The sequence below is a fragment of the Hippocampus comes genome, unplaced genomic scaffold, assembly GCF_001891065.2.
Source record: "Hippocampus comes isolate QL1 unplaced genomic scaffold, H_comes_QL1_v1.1 scaffold86, whole genome shotgun sequence".
Taxonomy (NCBI): domain Eukaryota; kingdom Metazoa; phylum Chordata; class Actinopteri; order Syngnathiformes; family Syngnathidae; genus Hippocampus; species Hippocampus comes.
This window is the reverse complement of record NW_017805882.1, coordinates 4,492,870-4,516,054: the sequence shown is the minus strand read 5'-3', so window position 1 is coordinate 4,516,054 and position 23,185 is coordinate 4,492,870. Positions and strand designations below refer to the sequence as shown.

Here is a 23,185-nt window from a genome sequence, read left to right as displayed (position 1 = left end):
TGGCCGCGCATTCGGTGTCCAGTTGAGTCCATTTTAACATTCAAGGCTCTCAAGTTTACCTCAAGAGTGACGCATCATTCATCAGCTTGAGAGTTGTTACCTTTTCTTGGTCCCTCAGCTAGATTGTGACAATTAATTGCATGTGTTTGATTTTTGTGTGTGTGTGTGTGTGTGTGTGTGTGTGTGTGTGTGTGTGTGTGTGGCAAGCATCGCTTGACTAAATTTAGTAATGCAAACCTGATTAATATTACACAAGTTTTTGTGCTGCCAAAAACAGACTCTGACATACACAAGCATACTCATTAGTCTGTCCACATTCATCTCATCCCTGCCCTGCCGTAACACTGCGTTGTCCTCTTTTTATTATTGAACCGTGGCTCTTGCTGTTGCGCTTGTTGTCGTGGTGCTTATTTTTTGTTTTGTAATATTCTTTCACATCGTCCTTTTTGAGAGTCCGAATAAGGCTGCCTGTTCCCTGTGTTCATCCACCTCCACAATCTTGTAAGAGTTACGTAATTATGTTTTCTTCTATTGGCAGTGTTGTGGTCATTTTTGATACTGCCTCAGATTTTTTTTTTTTTCTCGCTACCATTCTTACTCAGACACAAGCGGCAGCAGCCTCCCTACCCTGCCAGCCGTTAGCTCTGTGGTAAAAATTTTGCACTTACGTGTCTGATAGGTTTCAAGGCTAAAGACCCACATATCACCTTTTCAACAAAGTAGTAGCAGCTTAGTTTGTTCTCTTTCAGCCTATTTGGAGGCTGGTGTGTTACTCTTCGGCATTCGGGAGAATCGCCGGTGGGACACAGAAGCCTTGTTCATTCCTCTGCTCTTTGAATGCAAATAGAGAACACTTTGTGAGTGCGTTTATTTCTGTGTGCACACGCAAAGGGTCCATGCTAATTTGTTGCTTGCTTCGTCGCATACCTGCCCCCCTTCCCTGCCTTCAATCTGCTCTCCCTGCTCACAGGTCTAGCCAGGAGGGTTTCCATCTATCTGGACAGAAGTAAACAAGGCGGTGAGTCTAATACTTCTTTTCTCCGACCCCCCACCCCCGCACCCAATTTCCTAGTTGAAAGGTGTCAAAATAAACCATCACAAGCTTGATTAGATTTTGCTCTCCCACGCCACATATCATTCGCGTGGTAGCGCTGCTCAGTCACACTCACCTTGGATGAGAAAGACACATGAAAGAGAACAAAAATAATAATTGTATTCTTTTCCAATACATGCAAACTAGGCATTCTTACTATGTCTGCCAATCACAGGATGTACTCACTGTTATGTTACAAGTATTAGCAATAAACTACACAAAACTGCCATGTTTTGTGGCTGGGTGGGCTATAAATGCTGAGAACAATGCAAACTAAATTTTCCTGCGTTTTCTCCAAGTGTGTCATAGTAGAAGTGTTCTGCCAGGCCCAAACTGCAAACGGTACATTCCCGTCCATCTAATCCTCTTCCTTCATTCAACATGAAACTGAACATACAAACAAATTGCAATTTTTCCTTTTGTTTTTTTATTTTTTTTAACCCATTGTTCAAGGACATCAGAACCAAAACTGCTCATGGTCACTTTTACTGTCTACCAATGCACTTTTAAAAGCAATGCACTGAATCTTGATGGAAGCACACGACTGGTTTGGTCCAAGACACGGAACAATCTTATCTGGTCGTCTGTCATGTAGTTTGACAAAGCTATTCAGGTCATCTGAAGGTGAGGGATGATTTATAGTACATTTGACGATCTGGCTGAACTCCACTCTCTGAATGCTAATATAAACTGATAAAGAAGATTTAGTCATTACTAATTAGGGCCCTAGACCTCCATTAGCCACCGCCGTCTTGACCTCAAATTGCGGTTTCATCGCTACTCGTCATCGTTTAATTGGAAACATGCTGCCCTACCGCGGTTTTATTGGGGCAGAGCCACCCCGTGAGTGACGCTGCGGGGTTCACACTGTTCAACTCAGGAGGAACCAATGAAAGTAAATGAGTGCGGTTGCTTGCTGCCAACTCAAGTACTAGCGTGTGGACTGCACAGCTTCTGCTGATTTTGCTGCTGCTGCTGCCCCATTAATATGCACGGGACTTCACTGGAACAGGAGAGGAGAGTGGTGGGCAAAAACAGATGCAAATGTTTCTTTAGGTTGAAGAGCGAGGTGTCCATGAGACAAAGTTAAGAGTTTAGTGAAGCAGTTTCATGGGCAGAGTTTTATAGCAAAGGGAGCTGTTTATCAGAAGGGAAATTAAACTGAAACAAAGGAATAGTGTCACCGTTCCTAAGCAATTTTGACAACCTGGATTGGAATAAGATCGCAGTTGTCGTCAGAACAATGTAGAGCACTTGAGTCTTGACTTTGGGAGGCTTACGATAGACTTTGTTCAGAATTCAAACGTCAGAACAATGTAGAGCACTTGAGTCTTGACTTTGTTCAGAATTCAAACTTTTTTTTTTTCCAAAGGTTATACATTGTGTTCCAAATAATGACGCATAATAGGATGTACGTGAAATGAAGAGTTATAGTTAAATAAGATAAATAAGGCTGTTTCTGCTGACGGGAAAAAAAACACAAAATAGTTCATTGGCTTGCGAGAGGTATGAGAGAAAATCAATGTGCAGTGAATCCCTGCTATTCAAGCAGGGGAGCGACCCAGCAACTGTGAAGAGCGGCTTTCCGTGAAAATTTGACGCGTTGCTAAGATTGATAGTTTGCGACATAAATATGTCGCAAACTAACATTCCAAAACACTAAATTAGCATTTTAAGCACTTACAAATATTGTGGTGCTGTTAAAATATAGCACAGTAAACATCTTAAAGTAAAGCACGTAGATACTATACCTGTCCATACAGCACACGTCAGAAATTCTAATCTTGATGATGATGATGGTGATGATGATGATGATGATGAAGAATTGCAGTGGCAATGTATTTGACAGCCGTCTGAAAGATATTCTTTGGACAGATTTGCAGTTTACAGTAACCGCTGCTTGTCTCAGTTAAAGGGAGGCTACAGTGCAATGTTAGATTTCTGATTGGATGAGCGTGTTGGGGGCACGTGAGCGAGCGCGCATGTGTGTAGGCGGAACTTTCACCTTCTGCATGGAGGAGCCAGGTTGATGTGATTGTGTGTGATATGTGGATGGTCACCATGTTTTGGGCTTAGGTCATATACGCCATCCCTGCTCACCAAAAGAATGAACACAACCTCAATTATTGAATCCCAGGCATTTTTCCCTGGAGCAAACCCCTCACTCCCCGCCATTTTAATGGACTTTAACTCAATTCAGTACCAGCCAATTTGGGAATAAGTCTGAAATGATGTTTAAAAACGTCTTTGGGAGTGAATGACTTTCAACTGATTTGCAAGGCCCACAGATTGTTGTGTTCTCTTGCGATATAAGCATGCAACCTACCAAAAGAAAGCTGAGACTCTCTTTTTTTCATCTGAAAAAAAAGTATGTTCCTATGTTTCTCCGTTCTTTACCAATCAGCATCAGAAAATAGCTACGTTTCATCATTTTCTGGAGGAAAAAAAAACCATCTCGTGACATCTCCAACATCTAGATTTGACTTTCCTTCTACAAAACAACATAAACAACCTCACCAAATGTTTTTGATAGCAAAAATATTGATCCGCATTCTATTGAACTCATGAACTAATAACACAAGCAAAACAATGAGTTCAGTGAATGTGTGCACGTCTATCTAGCATGAGTTAAGTGCGCTGTACGTGTATATGCATGTGGGCATGCGTGCATGTGTGCCCCCTCCACACTGCAATTTCGTGTGTGTGTGTGTGTGTGTGTGTGTGTGTGTGTGTGTGTGTGTGTGTGTGTGTGTGTGTGTGTGTGTGTGTGTGTGTGTCCTTCACCCTGCAATGTATGCATATATATTTTGTGTATGATATAAAATGATGCAATTGCTCTGGTACAAGGGCACGCAACATATCTTAAAGCGCATTCTGGTTTTATTACACTTGCTTTTGCGAAGGCACTTTCGCTGCGGTGTGGCATTTGCATGAGGCAGACGATGTTCATGCACACGCAGCCTCTTATGATGACTGCTTCTTATTTTTGCGTGGACGTAAGCATCCTGCTGCCTTGAGAAACCCCTCTCCCTCATTGTGGTGGACAATTTTCATCCCAAAAAGCAATCCCCACGATTTGTTTTGATTTCTCCGTCTGGTTCAAATGCACTCACTATTCCACCCGACTCTACGCTACTCCACAACTCCTCCCATGCATCCCTCCCCCTTTCTACTTCTACTTGTTCTGCAGCTGTTCCCGTAACAAATGCTGCCACCTGCTGGACAAATCTTTAATTATTTACAATGCAGACAAGTCTGATCCTTTGTCAGAGACTGTGTCAGACCCTTCTGCACACTATGGTGCTAAAAAAGAAAATTACGTATAGATACGTCATGGGTAGGTGGCTGTAGTGGGTTTTCAATGTTAAAACAATTTAAAAGTGAAAACAATAAAATACTCACTAAAATAATCAAACACTGAACATGGAGTTGAACATCAAGTTCACTTGTTCACAGTCTAAAAACCCTCTGGAAAACGAAACACAGACAAAAAAAGACCACTTGTACGCTAACAGTCAAACTGCCTGTCGTTTTTTGTTTTTTTTACCGTATTTTCCACACTAAAAGGCACACTGGATTATGAGGCGCACCTTCAATGAATGGCCTATTTTGAAAAATGTTTTTAATATATTGGGCGCACTGCATTATAGGGCGTAATCTACAATGCATCCACTAGATGGAGCTACACTAAGAGAAATGCCAAGAGAACGATCAGATGTCAGTAAAACGTATTTAATAAAGCACCTACTCAGTTCACTTAACCAACAGCAAGTTACAACAGTTAGTGCAACATTTTATCACGTAGTGGAAACCGTCTATCGTCGTGACGGTAAATCAAATGAAAGTGCAAGCACAATATCGCTCGAAATAGTACAAAGCAATAACAATAACTCAACGTTGTTCAAATATCCATATTCACACCATGCCCAGCCTTGTTTAGTTGTAAACACACAAAAGAAGCATGTAAAGCTAACTTTTTTAGTTCATTCATCATCGGGGAATCCTTCGAATCCTTCTTCCTCCGTGTCCAAATTGAACAGCTGAGCGAATTCGGCATCCAACATGCCCGCCTCCGCCTCGTCAAAGTCCCCATTATCAGAGTCGGTGTCGCTGCTGATGTCTGGCAGTTCAGTGAGAATTCCTGCCTTCCTGCAAGCTCGGACCACAGTTGAGATTGGTATATCAGCCCAGGCATTTACAATCCACTGGCAGATAGTGGCGTATGTGGCTCGCCGCTTTCTCCCCATCTTGGTGAACGTGTGTTCGCCTTCGGTCATCCACTGCTCCCACGCAGTTCGCAGTCGAGGTTTAAAAGCCCCGTTGACACCAACATCTAGCGGCTCGAGCTCTTTTGTCTCTTTAGTGCGCCTTTTAGTGCGGAAAATACGGTACTTTATTTTCTTTTGTTGAGTCTTTACCTTTGAATATGTCCTCCCCCCAAAAAAAATGAACTAATCCAAGAAAAAACATAGACATGCCATGACTTGAATTGAGTTGCCTCTATTTAACTAGTCGTGTGCAATTATGACATCATGCACGTAGGTGGTGCAAACGCTGGAGTTCTGTGGCACTTTCCAATCATTCTTTTTCAAAAATTGACTCTATGCACGCACTACTTCCATTTTTGCATTCTAACATCCGGTTGCTTAGCTAACGCGGAGCGACAGCATTGGCAGCATCAAACTCAAAGCGTACTTGGTGTCTGGATTTACGTCAAGTCACCACCAATGACGTATTACCTTTGTAATTGCTCCACTTATCCAAGTAACTGCGACGAGATCAAAGGATGCGGGTCTGATTTAATGAGCCATTCGCAGTTTGACAGTGCATGCACGTCCACCTGTGAGTAGACTTGCACTGCTTCATCTTAGAGGCACTCAACTTTATTTATCGAGCACGAAAATAACCACAACTGTTACGTGTTGGACATTGAGTGAACTTGAAGAGAACAGAAAACCTTTATCGTCATTGATACAAATTTAACAATATTGAAGTTTTGAAAAACATAAAATAAACAACCGATGGGAAATTAATTTCTGTATAATCACAAACATATAGTTAAAAAAATGCAGTCAAAAATTTTGTAAAATAGTTTAACACCATATAATGTTAATTAGTTCTGTCTTTGCACAATTTTGGCACTCATCTTCAAACATGGAAAATGAATTTCGAAACAAATCTTTGAAAACACTTCACAGTGTCTTTGAAATAGAATGGCAGGCCTGTTGCCATGAGCCTGATTTAGAAGTGGTGCATTAGACAACGAAGAATCGATTTACCTGTCTGCTATGGACTGTCCCTTTTAGCCTTATCCCTCCACATTTGGTTTTTTATTTTTTTTTCTTTTGACTGCATCAGTAAAAGTAGGACACCTCTTTTGAGCTTTCTGAGTTACACATGGTGACCCTTTTTTCATTTGTTGGTGCTTCCTGGTACCTTGTTCACATTGGGGCTGTGGGAAGTTGCTAAATCCAGTCTTAAGAACCTATTGAGAAGAGAGGCAAGCTTTTTGTACAGAAAAAAAACAAAAAACAGGGCGACAAAAGGCTGTTGGTGGTGGTTTTTGGGTGGGTGGTTTTCACTTTCGCGTGATGGACATTGTAACACGAGACCCATTATCCACATCTATTCAAGCTTATCAAGTTGTTTATTACAGAACCTAGTAATTAGTCATAGTGTCTCTATAAAAAGGTCCCACGTTGGACTCTGTAAGGAAGCATTTCTTTTTTACGCTATTAATTAAATCTGACAAGTATGAAACGTGAGGCATTTTTTGTATGCAGATACATCCAGATACATTTGTCAGTCCATGAATGAATGAATCAGGAGTCGACTCTTCATTTCCCCCTCAATCTTAATTCTTAATATCATCAAGGCACGTTTGACCATGTCCAATTTTGTGACATATGGTAAATCCATCCATCTTTTTACAGGTCAAACTTAAAAACACAAAATGAAAACATCTCAACATCCTGATGTGCTCAGAGGGGGAAAAAAAGGCATTTGAAACCCCTTCACATGTCCAAATTGGTGGGAAGTCCATTTTTATGTGCGCAAAGCATTTCCCATCAAGGCATGTGTGGATTAATTTGGTGTCGAGCACAGGTGTCAAACTCGAGGCCCAGGGGCCAGATCCGGCCCGCCAGGTCATTTTATGTGGCCCGCGAAAGTAAATCACGTGTGTCAATTTGCTAAAATTTGTACCAAAATGTCAAATTGTCATGTGTAATAAATAACGTTGAGATTTCGCAATAATTTTTCTACCCAGTTTACGCTCACTTGAACAATAATTGAACAAACTATTATAATTGACTTGACTGATTTCAAAACTAGTAAGCTATTCATTTGTTGTATACAAGTAATAATTTTGTGGTTTCACTGTCATAACGGCCCTCTGAGGGAAGACGTAACTCCAAATTGGCCCGCGACGACAATGAGTTTCGACACTGTCGAGGAACTCCAGTGACCAAGATAGTCATCACAAGGACAGTGGAATCTTATGTACATGCAGAGACGTGACCAACTTTATTTGCAGGTCGCTGTGATCACGTGGCCCAATACTTGTCTATGTACTGTATACGTCACATACCATACATACACGACTCGGTGTGTTATCAGTGTACTTCTACACAGTTGTGTGTTTTGACCACAAAGCTCCTCATGTTTAGATAAGTTTTAAAGATGTGGTTTAGGTAAGGATGCCTTACATATTGCATTCAGCTCATTTGCTCTGAGCAGTCTCTCTTCATTCTTGCAGGCACTTAAAGACAGAATACCAACTCTTGGTGCTTTCCGGTGTTTATTACAGTAATATAGAAATACCACCACAACAAGGAAGCTTTTCAAATTTCAGCACTTCTGTTGTTAAAAAGAACTTACCAAATGAAAAGATAGCTACTGATGCACTCAAGATTTATCAGCCATACCTTGCAAACCCAAAAATCTTAGCGAACTGGAGACCACAATGGGCAATTCCTGGGACATTCTCAAGGGGTAAGCAGTCACGCAGTTGAACCCCCATGAAAATAAATAAATAAATAAATGTTTCCCATCCTGTTGAAATTGGAATGAAGTGATTGTAATAGTTGTAAATTGTTCTTGTTTTCCCGCTTGATTGCAGACAAGTGAAATTGTGTCCATTTTGCATTGATGTCTGTCATTTACAATGGCAAATAATTTATTTTTATTGTTTCCATACATGCTTATTTCTCACCCGTCTCTTGTATCTAAGGTATTAATTAACGCTCTTGTTAATGGGGTGGTAGTACTATGAGCGGGATCCTGGGTACTTTTACAACGAAATAAATGAACTTGGTAAACAGGAGATACAATAAAAGAACAATTCTCGACCTGTGTAGTAAATTATAAATGACGGCGCCTCCACTTTGCAGGAAAACAAAAATATTAAACACACAAATATTAAATGAAAACGTCTTGGTGTTCCATACATTCAACTCAAATGTTCCTTCATAAAAGAAAATAACAACTCAGTTTTAGCAAGGAGGCGTCTTGATATCAGGCAAGGCAGACTTATTTAGGAACATCTTTCGGCTTTTTCTCCTCTAAGCAAGAGCTGAAGACAAACCCACCGCTCTCACTCTGCCTGCAGAAGAGCCGTGCACCGCGGAGGAGATATGTGGTGTCTTCCTCCATGCATTGCTACTTTAAAAAAAAAAAAAAAAAAAAGGTGGGGTGGGGGGATAAACAGTGAAACATAAAACAAAGAGAGTATTTTTTCTGTTGAGCAAGATATTTGCACATTTTGATTATTTTGTTGCTGAAAATGTTCTGAAAATGAAACCCATCTTTTCCAGCCAATACCGGATCAGCTGAAAATCATGCCATCGGATGGGTACATCGCTACCTCTAAGAAAATTGCCGTTGCCAGTACCTTGCACAACTATTTTGATATGAACTATTTCTTGACCGACAAGAGTTGGCAGAGCATTGTCTTAATTTTGGATTTTATATTCTGCCAATTGTACTCAGAGAAATTGTAGAAAATAAATGATGCGCCCAAGATAAGATTTAGCATCAATTGGTTTTGAACGGTCCCCTGAAGTGCTGCTGAATATTAAAGAAGCAGGAAGGCGTTCCTTATTCGGAATTATCCAAATGGTTTGCCCTTTGTCCACCTTAATCAAGTCATTGAGTCTTCATGCAGCCTGTTCTTCATTTGGCAGGGCCACTGTCAACTGCACACGTCACTCGCACCTCTTTGCCCCTCAGAATGCCAAGCCGGTCATATAAAGTCGAGATAAATGTCATGGCAGTGAAGTGTCGGAGCATACTCATAAGTAACGTCATCTCGTATTAGAGGCACATGCATGCTGGGAAAGTCCCGAGTAATCCTGGAGAAGGCTTCTTGCAGGAGCCCTCGAAGGCGTCTTCAAAGCAAACAGGATGAAACGGAGGGAGGCAGCGAGGAATCCGCACGGTTTAATGAGCTCCACTGTTTGGAAGAGCAAGTCCATCATTCGAGATAATGGTGCAGAATAAGAATAGAGCGTACCGCCGTGTCCACAGAAGTGGGGAAGAACAAAGACGTTCACGCAAATGGAATAAATAAATGGATCTTAGATTTGGCGCAGGAGCAAGATCATCTACCTCAACTGCTGTTGTCGTGTCTTACCCTTATCTCCATGATTCAACAAGAGAAAAGAACACTGCGTGTCTTAGCCGTACTGTTTGCTGTAGCATTATTGGGGGCAAAACGTTTGATCGTGATCAGCGGTAACGCTGAAAAACTCCCTCGGAGAGCATCATCAAGCGATCTAACGTCCGAAATCCAAACAGTGGTCTTGAGGAAACATTGGCCACATTCTTTGTTCCCAGCTGTTTCAGCACCGGCTCCGTTCTCTGCATCTCGATTGATTTTCTGGGTGAGGAACTCAATCCTTGTCAGACTCACAAAGGTGTGTTCCTTCCAAGTCAGAATTCTCATTTTAGGAGGCTGACTGATGTGCTCAATAGACAAAACTCATGGGTCCGCTTTGGCACACTGTATTGTTGAAGGCTGACCAGCAGAACTTTGCTGTTCAATCTTTTGATGGAAGGGTGGACCGAGAAGCAGAGAGAGGTTCTGCTCTGTATGATTGAAAGGTGAAATCAGTTCATAGACAAGAGGAAAAAATAATGAAAAATGGTGTCACCAAACTTGGGACGAACGATAATTATTCACAGTTTTTTAAATTAATACCCAAAGTGCCTCGCCAAATGAGAAAAGAGACAGTTCAAAAGCCAAAATGATTAGTGCTAAAATGACAAATGTTAACATACAGTACGCTGTCGTGCAATATATTTACGGGAGTAAGATTTCTGAATTTAAGGGTTAGGTTCAGCAATAGGTGGAATCGTTTTCTTTTGCGACATATGGTAAATCCATCCAGCTTTTACAGGTCAAACTTAAAAACACAAAATGAAAACCTCTCAACAACGTGATGTGCTGGTGGGGAGTCGAGACATTTTTTTCAATCAGTGTCAAAAATACATTTCGGGACACAGAGACCATCTGTGATGAACATTTGCTATTGACCAGTAGTGTGATCATACTTCCAACCACCCCTGCCGATAACAGTTAATGAGATACATCCATTTCCGATCCGCTTTGTCCTCACAAGGGTCACGGGGGTTGCTGGAGCCTATCCCAGCTGTCTTCGGGCAGTAGGCGGGGGACACCCTGAACCGGTTGCCAGCCAATCGCAGGACACACAGAGACGAACAACCATCCACGCTCAAACTCAGACCTCGGGACAATTTCGAGTGTTCAATCAGGCTGCCATGCATGTTTTTGGAATGTGGGAGGAAACCAGAGTACCCGGAGAAAACCCACGCGGCCCTGGGAGAACATGCTAACTCCACACAGGGAGGCCGGAGCTGGAATTGAACCCGGTACCTCTGCACTGTGAGGTCGACGCGCTAACCACTGGACCACCGGGCCGTCCATATAATGAGATACATACACGACTAAATGGCAACTAATACTAAGAAAATGTTGGCCTTAAAAAAAAAAAAGACATGTAGCCAAAAGCCTCATTTGCATAAATCGGAGCAGAGAATCTTGACAATGGTGTTTTATGTATTTATTTATTTTAACTGCTCTGAAAATGGATCTGTTATCAGAATGACATTTGCTTGAGTTCTGCTGCGTTTGAGATTCCACAGATGTTCCGTTTTCCATCAAATTAGTCATGACAGACACCCGAGCATTTAATCAAATGTTTGTGACCCCCTTTGGTAAATGAATGACAAATGCCCGTTTAGTCGGTTTTAGTACAATACACAATTGGATTGGGAAATGGAAAACGCTACTTAATTGGCTGTGGAGCTGCAATGCCAGGCAGTGGCCACTTGCGCGGCAAGAGCTTCTCTGATTTAGCGCAAGTTGGTGGATTGGTTCGGTTGGATTGTTCTTGGTTACGTTGCAGGAACAAGAGGAAACCAGGACTGTTGAGCTATTTGTAAAATAAGGAGAAACAGCGCTTCCATGCGGAATGTAGTGAAGGTTTTTCCCCTCGTTGCAGAGAAATTGCATGTTTTTGTGTCAGGGAATCTCCTAGCCTCCATCTATCTCACTCTAACTAACCCGCATTCCCTCATCACGGAGCTGCCAGCTTCAAAGGGAACCAACGCCTGCTCTCTCTTCTCTCTTCCCGTTGCCTCTGAGTTGAACCAGCATCAAAAGTGCCCCCCATGCGGCTGCCAATGTGTCGCTGGCTGAGCACGCTTCTGTGAGCTTTTTTTTTTCTTCCCAACATGCAATCCCCCACCCCACCCCACCCACCCATGCCCTGATTACCGAGGGTGTGATGCCTTAGCGGACCGGATGATGTCATGGTGGGGGAATCGAATCTGCCGCGTGGGACCTGGGATTTCCTGACAACCAAAGGCAAAGTACAGCAGGAGAAAGACAGGCCCGCTCCGCAGATGTTTCAGTTTAGCGAAGTCATGACTCATAAAGGAGGCGGAAGCTTTCATAAGAGTGATGGAGGCCTCGTTCTGTCATGCCGCGTCCTCTTATTTGTGGCAAATTACAAAATGGCGTTTGGGCTCGGCGTGGTTACTGATTGCAGAAGAAACCGAGAGGAAATAATTCATCGCAGAAAGAAACAACGCCCGCTTCATTTCACGAGTTTCAAGCGGAGCTGGAAGAGTGCGGTTGCCATAGCGTCCGCGGTGAGGCAAAGAGAAGCGTGACTAAAATGTAGGGTTGAAGTACTTCCAATGTTCCCGCTCCAAGATTTGGATGGATGCCAAAAACCTCTTTGCTTTATATTCAGCCCGTGCTTCAGCCTTCCTGTTCGAGTATCGACAAACCTGAGCAGACTCGCTGGATCTGCATGAATCCCCTTATCGAAGATCCTGTCTGAGCCCCTCACAATGCTCAGAGCAGTGCGTCTGAATATTATTTTGGGCAGACTTAGCGCAAAGTGTCATAAGGCCGATGTTTTACATCTGGTCCTAATGGGCATGCTTGCGAAGCAGGTGAGAGCTGCTCGCCATCAGGCCTCAAAGCTGCTCGAGCAGATTGTCGGGCCACTGGGGAGCATGCATTTTGCGTTTTCATTTGTTCAACAGATGCTCGCCGAACACACAGTAGTCACACGAAAATGGCAAAGTTGAAGCTGTTAGGGAACTTTTGCTGGAGGAAGTTGTTCCAAGCGGGCCAAAAATGGTGTTGTCGCACTCACTGCTGGACTGTTGAGGGCTCCAGATGGCATTGGTTGCTCTTTGAATCCTGTGACTTAGTTATTATACTGATTTAGTAAAATATTTGAAGTCTCTTGGGCGGCCCGGTGTTCCAGTGGTTAGCGCGTCGACCTCACAGTGCAGAGGTACCGGGTTCAATTCCAGCTACGGCCTCCCTGTGTGGAGTTTGCATGTCCTCCGGGCCTGTGTGGGTTTTCTCCGGGTACTCCGGTTTCCTCCTACATTCCAAAAACATGCATGGCAGGTTGATTGACCACTCAAAATTGTCCCTGGGTGTGAGTGTGAGTGTGAGAGCGGATGGGTGTTCGTCTCTGTGTGCCCTGCGATTGGCTGGCAATCGGTTCAGGGTGTCCCCCACCTACTGCCCAAAGACGGCTGGGATAGGCTCCAGCACCCCCCGCGACCCTTGTGAGGATAAGTGGATCGGAAAATGGATGGATGGATGGATGGATGGAAGTCTCTTGACACTTCGCAATACTTCTTACTTCTGTCATTCGGATTATAAACCATGTGTGGAATGTTTTTTGTTTGTTTGTTGTGATATGCATGAGACAGCTAGAACAGCCTGGTTCCGTATTTCTTTATGCGCTTTGTCTTCGGAATTAAGTAAATGGTTTCAAAAGTGTCACTTCAATTTGTAGTTGTAGTGAACATTGTAAGTGTGGTAAAAGCCGCCTTCTATTGGGGTTGAATTTGTCTTGATGTGTCTTAAGAGTTCCAAGTTTGTGTAGCTGCTCCATCAGCGACGGTGTCATTCTCTCCCCAGGTGCCGGCATGGTTGTAGACTGGGAGCAAGAAACTGGTCTCCTTATGACGTCTGGAGATGTTCGAGTTATTCGAATCTGGGACACTGACAGAGAGATGAAGGTTCAGGTGTGTAGCACTCTATCTTTTTCGGTTCCACTGGAATGGATTTCCACCGCATGATGGAAGTGATACCGTTCCAATTTGGAGGAGATTCCAGTGTCTTCAGATGTGGTTAAAACTTTGCCAGTGCAGCTGAAACACACAGCTGGAAATTTGAACTACAGCGACAGGCTGGCCCATTAAGCATAATATAAATATAGTGCATTAGAGGTGTGACCATCATGAAAAAAGAAAAAAAAAAAGCAATGCGGATTTTGTCCTCATTCAAATCAGCGGGGAGGAATGTCAGGCCAGACCACCTAAACAAACGTATGAAAGTGCAATAAGTGGTCACATTGTTCATGGACGAAACCTCAAAGAAAGATTTAAAAGTTAACTTTTGGACTGTGCCACTTCTTTCTTTTGATCTGGTCTTTGTGAGTGGTCCGACCTTGACGTGCTGCATCGTTGCCCCGCTGCTTGTGGGAAATAGAAATGACCCCCGTGTGAACGGCAAAAATCTGCAAGTAACTCTCGACCCCCCTCCCCCCCCGACCCCGAGGGTCGATAGTTGCCGATAGAAGCATCAAGATGGTGGCAAATAGTGACTTTTATCGAAATGAAACTCCTCAACTCACAACCTTCCTCAACACCAAGATTTCACAAGGTGGTACCAAAGTAATAGTTTTAGTCCTTTGGCTTAAGCACAAAACAGGGAATGTGGCATTTTTTTCAGCAAATAATGGTTGATATTTTCCAAAATAAAACTGCAACCGTGCAGAGAATCGCTGTACTGACGCAATTCCTGAAATACAAATGAAAAAAAAAAAACACCATTAGACTAAGGGCTGGTTCCATAACCTATGGTGCCGATGAGCACTCTGTCAACATGGTGGCTTTCTTCTCACGTTGTCGTTTGCTGTGTTTGTGAACCAGGACATCCCGACAGGAGCGGACAGCTGTGTGACCAGCCTGTCTTGTGATTCCCAGCGCTCGCTCATTGTCGCCGGTCTCGGGGACGGCTCCGTACGAGTCTTCGATCGGAGAATGGGTCCAAACGAATGGTAAATTGCATTCGGTCATTTCTTTTCTCTCAGTGCAAAACGTCTCACCTTATTGTGGAAGTGAAGGTCAAATAGATTATTATCGCCCCTCATAAAAGTCTGCTTTAGGAATCTTCTTTTGGTCCCACTTAAAAGGAGAAGCGTTTATTTCATGGTGGCTTCACTCTCTGTTCCTCCTGTTAATTTATGGTGTAATTTCTGTGCTTTTTTTCTTCTTCTTTATTTTATTGCCGTATCATTACATTTCGGAACGCTCATAGGAGTTTAATTGTTCATTCACATCTACAGGACACAACATTATTCACTGTCCTAATCTAAATGTATTATATAGAGTGCTGTAGCCCCGCCCCCACAGGATTGCCACCTCTTTTTAATGGACCCTGGTGACATTGAGCCCTCCTAGTTGGTTAAACATCATTTTCATTTCTGTCTGAAAGGGAGGAAAGAAAGCCCAAACACAAAGTGCTCCATAAATATTTTAGTCAGGGTACAGTGATTTATGAGATCCCACTCAAGCAAGGACAGTAGTTCTCCATTTCGATACAGGTCAGGTCTGAAATAATTGTTGACAGTATTTCATTGTTTATTAAGTCAAATGTTGTCCTGCCTTGATGCTTAAAATCGGAGAAGGCAAATAAGAGCTCAAGGGCTTTGGTTTTCTTTTTGTGGTGCCACAGTGCCACCTGCTGTTTTTTACGCTGCCATTACACTTCCTACCCTCCAAACGACCAGTGCGTGCTTGAGAAGGAAGGCCTTCAACCCTCACGCAATCATTTACGCACCATAAAAGTTAAACATGCTGTTGCGATTTGTTCTTTATCACATAGGTTATAGTACATCTATGTCATTTTCAGATGTGATTATACAGGACAGTACCTTATTAATTTGCGTGGTTCGGGCCCACCAAGCACTGCTGTGAATTGAAAAAAATCTAAAGGTAACTGCCGCTCACCCTGAAAAGTTTCAAAAGTGCCTGTATATCCCACTGGATAGCGGCAAAGCACTTCTTATGTCGAAATGAAACTCCTTAACGCACTTGAACATAGTTCATTGGTAACAAGATGCCACAAGGTAGCATCAGAGCACTGATTTTGTCTGAATAAAATGATTTGAATTAGTTCTGTTATATTAGGCCTCTGGCACACACTATTAGATTGGTGACCTGAGCAAAGGCGTTACGTCTCTGTGACCTTTCTACATGCTTCTATTTGGGCTTCCCTGTCTGTGGCACTCTTTGGCACGGTTACTTGATGAAAACATTGAAGACCGCGGAGTCCCACGTTGTTCCATGGGCGGGGCAAAGTCCCCCAATTTAAAAAAAAAAATTGCTGCTTTCTCCCCATTTCAGAGGGAACTTCCGACTGTATTATGTAGCATATATCTCATGTGTTCTTGCTGCTCTTGGTTGATCCAGCTATGAAATGTGAAGAGACTTATTTGGATGTGTCCACAGCCGCATCATGACCTACAGAGAGCACGGCGCCTGGGTGGTCAAAGCTCACCTGCAGAAGGACACAGATGGACACATAATCAGCGTTAGGTACACATACTCTCCTCTTTGCAGCTTGTCGAAGACAGAACACGTCTGGGTTGTGTCCCTCGCTAAACGTTTGTGTTCTTCCCCGCCAGTGTCAATGGAGACGTTCGATTCTTTGAGCCCCGCACGCCAGACTCTGTTAACGTGCTACAGACAGTGAAGGGGTTAACAGCGCTCGACATCCACCCGCAGGCTAACCTGTTTGCTTGGTGAGTTTGTCAGTCAAAGGATTTCTTTTATATATTTTTTTTTTTTAATTAATAATTGGGTGTACCATTGAGACCATTTGATTCACAGTCATGAAGTCTCAGGTTTAAATCACAGCCTTCCTGTCCGGAGTTTCCATGTTCTGTTGACTGTTTTCCATGCTCCATATACAGCACTTTGCATACGGTGGTAGTTGTTTTAAAGTGCTCTATAAATACAGTTGAGTTGAGTTTTCTCCACATCTACTGTCTGTAATCTAACACTAATAATACTAGTAATACAAACTAGTCAAATAAAATACGTGAAAAACCAGTAACAATTGTAAATAGCACAGCCACCTTATCTATATCTATATTGCACTTAATTAAACTGTGTACAGCTCTCTCTGAAACATTTATTTTTGTGCATGCAAACACTTTGTTTTTCTTCTTTCTACCCCCCAATTTTGCTGCTGTAGACTGTAAATTTCCCCAGTGTGGGGCAAATAAAGGATATCTTAATAATAATAACAATAATAATACACACATGGTAAGCTTCAGGTACTTTTTTTTTGGCAACATGTAAAATTAGTTTTATCTTTTTATTTTATTTAGTTTTATCCATTCATCCATTTTCTGATCCGCTTAATCCTCACAAGGGTCGCGGGGGGGTGCTGGAGCCTATCCCAGCCGTCTTCAGGCAGTCGGCGGGGATACCCTGAACTGGTTGCCAGCCAATCGCAGGGCACACAGAGATGAACAACTGTCCACGCTCACAATCACACCTGGGGACAATTTAGAGTGTTCCATTGACCTGCCACGCATGTTTTTGGAATGTGGGAGGAAACCGGAGTACCCGGAGAAAACCCACGCAGGCCCGGGGAGAACATGCAAACTCCACACAGGGAGGCCGGAGCTGGAATTGAACCCGGTACCTCTGCACTGTGAGGTCGATTCGCTAATCACCGGGCCGTTAACAAAATATTTATAAAACAAAGGTTTTATATATATTTTTAAATATTTTGTTATTTTATGTTCACTGTTCTGTTGATGGCGGGTACCCGCAGCGGCTCCTCTTTCTCCTGTGGTTGCACTGTGGTTGAGAGGAAAGAAATGTCATCTGAGCATATTGACAATCAAGTTGACTTGATCTGCATGCCTGTGTGTGTTTCTGCCCTGCAGTGGCTCGATGAACCAGTTCATTGCGGTTTATAACGCCAACGGTGATGTGATCAGCAACATCAAATACTACGACGGCTTCATGGGACAAAGAATCGGGGCCATCAGCTGTTTAGCCTTCCATCCCCATTGGGTAACGTGACTCCAAGTTCACCTTTTGCACTTCATCAAATGGTGCCGCCGAAATCTGTTTTGGAAACGCACACAACAAATGTCAAGTATAATTGAAGTCAGTGGCTGGCTTTTCAGTCACTGTTCATTCTATCGTTGGCATGTCGATACGTGTCAGTCAGAAGACGCAGTACAGGAGGTCTTCGATTTACGACGATCCCGACATACATCCCGACGGCACAGGACGCCATGCTCAGTTACTGCCATGCTGTGGTTTACATTGATTCAGAAATGTGGCCTCAAAGTGTTTTGAGACTTATATTTACTGAAATTCTGACTTCACTTGCTTGAACACGACGGTCGTGATCGACATTGGCGCGGGACAATTGACACATTCTGATTACGTCACTAACCGCAGAAACAGAACTCCGTCTCTCTCTGACTCGGTCTTCAGGCAAACATTGAGACAGCACATGGTGCAGTGGGTAGAAAAAGTTGACATACCCCCTGCTTAAATGTCAGGTTTTGTGATACAAAAAAAGACAGATCTTTTTCCACCAGGAATCTGGCCTATCATCTGTCCAACTCAAGTAAAAATGAACGACTGAAATAATGTGGTTGTGCAATTGTGCACATCCTCTCATAACATGAATGTGGCTGACTTCAGAATTCAGCTCACACCCACCACTGTTCACAGTGCCAACGATCAACCCTAAATACATTTCTGGTGTTTTAGGAGGCTTTTTCTGACATCATTTTCACTTCCAAGCAGAAGCCTTGAAGGTTTTGTGCTCACATTGACTTCTATTCCCAACTGTTGCCTCCGTCTTGCCTGAGGACAAATTTCCAGCTGAAGGATAAGCATGATGCTGCCACCACGCCCCAGTGTACGCATCATATTCTTTTGGTGATGAGCAATATTATGTTTGCTCCTTGCTTATCTTTTTGGTTTTATGGGCAAAATTTCTAAAAATAACTACATTATAAAAAATGTCAGACAATAACCAAATCTCCTTTCCAAACGGTATGTTTTTCGGAAACATCACACTGCTCATTTCCAAAAGAACACCAAACCCACACGAAAGCACGGTGGTTGTGGCATCATGCTTTGAGGCAGTGTTTCTTCAGATGGAACTCGGACCTTAGACAAGATGGAGGGAGGGATTTATGAATAGTCCCAAATACAGTGTTAGCACAGAACTCAAACGCTTCTGCTTGAAAAATGAAAATGTCAGGAAAAGCCCACTAAAACATCTAAAACTTATATTTATTTATTTATTTATTTATTTATTTTTGCGGGAGAGGGCGGGATAATCAAAGGCACTTTAAATGTTCTCAGGGGCGTGCCAACTCCTGCTTACCTTCAGTTTGAATGTGATTGGTTCATTCTGAACACCCACGTCCCCAGTTAAAAGGGGATACGCACTTGTGCCACCATAGCTGAGGTTTTTTTTTGTTTGTTTATTTTTTTAACTCGAAAAAACAGTTCTCTGTTTTGATATGACAGTTTTACGGGTTATAGGTCACATGAATGGTGGCAAAACTTTTGAAACGATCACTAAAACTTGACATTTGAACAGACTTTCTATATCCACTCACACAAGGCTTTCAAGTGAAATTTCAGGAAGACCCTCAACTACACGATCGTGACCTTCACATGTGACCTTCATTTGACATTCCTGTCAACTTTTGAATGAACTTGCCTAATATTTCAGGTGATAGTTTTAGTTCTTGCGCAACTTGCTCTTCGCCAAGAAGGAAGTGATCGGCAAAATTCACACCTGGTGTCATGTGACGATGTCGAGCGCTGTAAAGGCAGTACAGTGACACGAGGTTGTCTCCTTTTCCTTTGTCTCCCTTCAGCCCCACCTGGCAGTGGGTAGCAATGATTACTACATGTCCATCTACTCCGCTGAGAAGAGGCTCAGATAACACGCCGGCGTTCGTCTCCAGCACACCCGAGCCGCTCCCACGCCCACTTTCACTACCAAAAATCCCGCCCAACTATGACTTGAGAGAACTTGATCCTGGGTGTACATGGTGTTGTACATATGCAATCCCCCCCCCCCCCCACGAATGTTCCACTGTTGGCTGCTGACAAACATCTATTATTATTACGACGATAATAATTATCCTGATCCTTGTTTATTCTTGTTATAAAGCTTATGATTGTAGACTTGGCAATGCTGAGGAGTGTGTATATTTAAATAGAGATGAAGAGAGGTTGTATTTTAAAGAAGCGGTACCCGCTGATCACTGGAGCTCTTTCTGGCTTGGCATCGAGCTTCACTACCTGAATGACCTTTGAAACGCCACCTCAAGGTGGAGGGGGTCACACTGAGGACCCCGCACGTGGACTCCCGAGTCCTTCCTCAACACTTGGAAGGATGGAGATGATGAACTCATTTTTGTCCCACTCATCAGTGAGCCACATCTACTACGTTTGCATGTGTGTGCGCGCGCGTACACGTGTTCCACTGGCAGATGCACACCCCCCCCCCCCCAGCTTTGCACAAAAAGTAATGCCCGTAAGAAGCCCTCATCCTGAGTTGTCCGCCCTCAGTATGCCAATCATATTTTAGAAAAAATGGGATGGTTCTCTTTGCTTCTGTACAAGTTGTTTCATGCTCAAAATAATCAGGGTAAACCCTCGTTGCCCGAATGATGAGTCAAAGCTCCACCTAATAACCAAAAATTAAATTGAAAGAGGTTCAGAAAGCCCTCGACATGCTCATTAGGCTACTAGTGTACTCTGAGTGCTACATACTCTTGTCATGTAGTCGCCTCCGCTCTGCGCTTTGGACTTTTTTTTTTTTTTTTTTTAACCCAGTGTTTTCTTGATAATGAAGATAAGTCTCATGTTCAGGTTTAATTCCCAAACCTCACTCAGGTACCTCAAAATCCTCATGACTGAAGAGCACACACGTTTGGTATCCAAAGGATGACCAACATTGTGCCTCTTCGGGGGGGGCTTCAACTTTGCTTTAGTTTTTACTTTATTTGATCCTTTTTCTCTTTGTTTTGCAATGCTGTTTTGATCCCGTTTGTATTTTGTGTGCCTTGGTCTGGCTGAGGTAGATGGAAAAGAAATGTGAAAGCCTTAGTTTCATACACTGTCACGCACACGCGCGCGCAAACACACACACACACACACACACATACACACACACACACACACACACACACACACCACTTCAAAATGGATGCCCCTCCTATTCCTTCCAATTCCATCTTCAACCCTTCACACCAGACACGCCAAGCTTTGCTTTAGCCTGAGAAGGAATGAACCCGTGGACGACAGGGTATAAAAGATAGTATCAGCCAATGAGCGCTTCCTCTCTGCGCTTCAGTGTCCCCTTCTCTCGCTCTCTCTCTTTCACACACACACAGACACACTCAGCCACCGTTTTTTGGCAACGGGACCTTTGCTCGCATTGTCCTTGCATCGAGTTTTAAGATTTTAGTCCAGAAAGCAAGAGACTTAAACTAGTGTGAAAGGAACACTTGAAAACAATCAGGTTTGTCTCTGTGACTTCTGCCTATGTTGTTATCTGGTTTATGAAACAGAGTCTGAAATAAACCAAATACAACAGGGGATGTTGCTCTCTCGTTGACTGCACAAAATGATTTTTCTGCATGTAAACAATCACATTTCAAAACTTTGGAGGAAAAAAAAACGTTTTATACAGTATACACCAGGGGTGTCAAACTCTTCTTTTCGCGGGCCAGATTTTAGTTGCAGTTTCCCTTCGAGGGCCGTTATGACGGAAACTATATAATGAAGTCAAGAATAACTGTTTATTCAACTATTGTTTAAGTTACTGAAATGAGGGATTTGTAAACAAGAAAATGCTTACAGTATCACTCTTATTACAAATAAGAATTTAAAATTTTGGTCGAGATTTTAGCAAGCATCATAAAAGTTGACATCTTTGATTTGCTTTCGCGGGCCACATAAAATGATGTGGTGAGCCAAATCTGGCCCCCGGGCCTTGAGTTTGACATCTGTGGTATACACCAACCACCCACATTACAACCACTTACATCGTGTAATAATAATGAGAATAAGAATGCCAGGAACTAAAAGTTGCAGCTCTGCTCAGATAAAGCTCAGTTTTAAATGACACTATCATTTAACTGTAACGTGTTATGTTTTTCAGTGATGTCACCTCATAATGAGAGCGGTGCCTAATAATTGGTTACCCTCAGTTATACGAGAGTTCCAAATATTAGGAACGGCTTTTTTCAGTACAGCGCCCTGGAAAACAATGTGTCCTTTTGTCAAATTCCAATTTTATTGCACAGTTTCCCCACTTTAATGTTTAAGATCATCATCTAAATGTAAACGCGCACCTTGTTAATCACGAATTAACCGAGGGTAATGACATCTTTGGAGAAAGTTGAGTTCATTTTCACTGACCCTGGTTGCCTCCAAACGTGTTTAATCAACAAATGACCTCAATAGAACCTTTTTTGACAAAATCGAGTCAGCCAAAAGATCTCAAAAACTAAAACAAAACTAATTAAACCAAAATTCATGAACAGATGAGAAATCAAGTAATAGATATCCGTCGTTCTGGAAAGGGTTCGAAAGTCATTCCTAAAGCTTGAGGATTCCAGCAAACTGTAATGAGAGCCAGTTTCCACGAATTCAGAGAACATGCAGGACCTGTGGGACTTGGTGCGCATGATGGAACCATGACCTTTGCTCTTTGCCAGAAAATCTTGAGCATTCCCCACCATCGGTTTGTGACTTCAAGATGACACGCACTTGGGTTCTGCAACAGGACAACGATCCAAAACAAAACCTCAGTCAAGTCAACTTATGAAAACCTCCCCAAAAAAAAAAAAAAAAGATGGTTTTGGAGTGGCCTAATCAAATGAACCTAAAAAGGCCGTTCATGATAGGAAATCCTCCACTGTCGCCGAATTAAAGCAATTCTGCAAGGAAGAGTGGGCCAAAATATCTCCACAGAGATGTGAAAGACTAATTGCCAGTTTTAGAAAGCGTATGATTTCAGTTCTTACTGTTGAAGTCCAAGCGGTAATTTCACCCTTTCAGGGACAGCGGTTACTACAGTGGACAGCTTATCATGTTATCAGGTTACAGGGGGCATGAAAGGGTTAAGGGGTATGAAAGGGTTAAGGGGCAAGTACTTTTTACACAGGGCCAGGTAGCTGTGAACATTTTTTTTTTTGCCCTTATCAAATAAAACAACAGTTGAAATACTGTAGTTAATTTTTACTTAGGTTTTCATTTTTTCGGCATTTTAATTTGTTTGATGATCTTAAATTAGGGGAAACTAGGCAAGAAAAATGGAATTTGAGAAGAGGATAAATAGTTTTTTCACAGTACCTTATGGGGCAATAAAGTTGTACACCACAACAAACCACAACCATAACAAAACAATGAGTGAATACCTCTTTGACACTTTGATTAGCATGACTTCTTTTGTAAAGG

At 42.7% G+C, this 23,185-nt stretch overlaps 1 protein-coding gene across 2 annotated transcripts in view; it reads left to right on the top strand.

Moving 5' to 3' along the window:
• The window catches only part of rptor (regulatory associated protein of MTOR, complex 1), a 164,605-nt gene extending 143,214 nt beyond the window's left edge, over positions 1-21,391 (top strand). For both annotated transcript variants that reach the window (XM_019889388.1, XM_019889387.1), the window contains exons 30-36: positions 971-1,018; positions 13,569-13,675; positions 14,585-14,712; positions 16,166-16,252; positions 16,342-16,458; positions 17,617-17,746; positions 19,588-21,391. In XM_019889388.1, the coding sequence (XP_019744947.1) occupies positions 971-1,018; positions 13,569-13,675; positions 14,585-14,712; positions 16,166-16,252; positions 16,342-16,458; positions 17,617-17,746; positions 19,588-19,656 (686 nt within the window). In that variant the 3' untranslated portion in view covers positions 19,657-21,391. The remainder of the gene's footprint in view (positions 1-970; positions 1,019-13,568; positions 13,676-14,584; positions 14,713-16,165; positions 16,253-16,341; positions 16,459-17,616; positions 17,747-19,587) is intronic.
• The last annotated feature ends 1,794 nt before the right edge of the window (positions 21,392-23,185 follow it).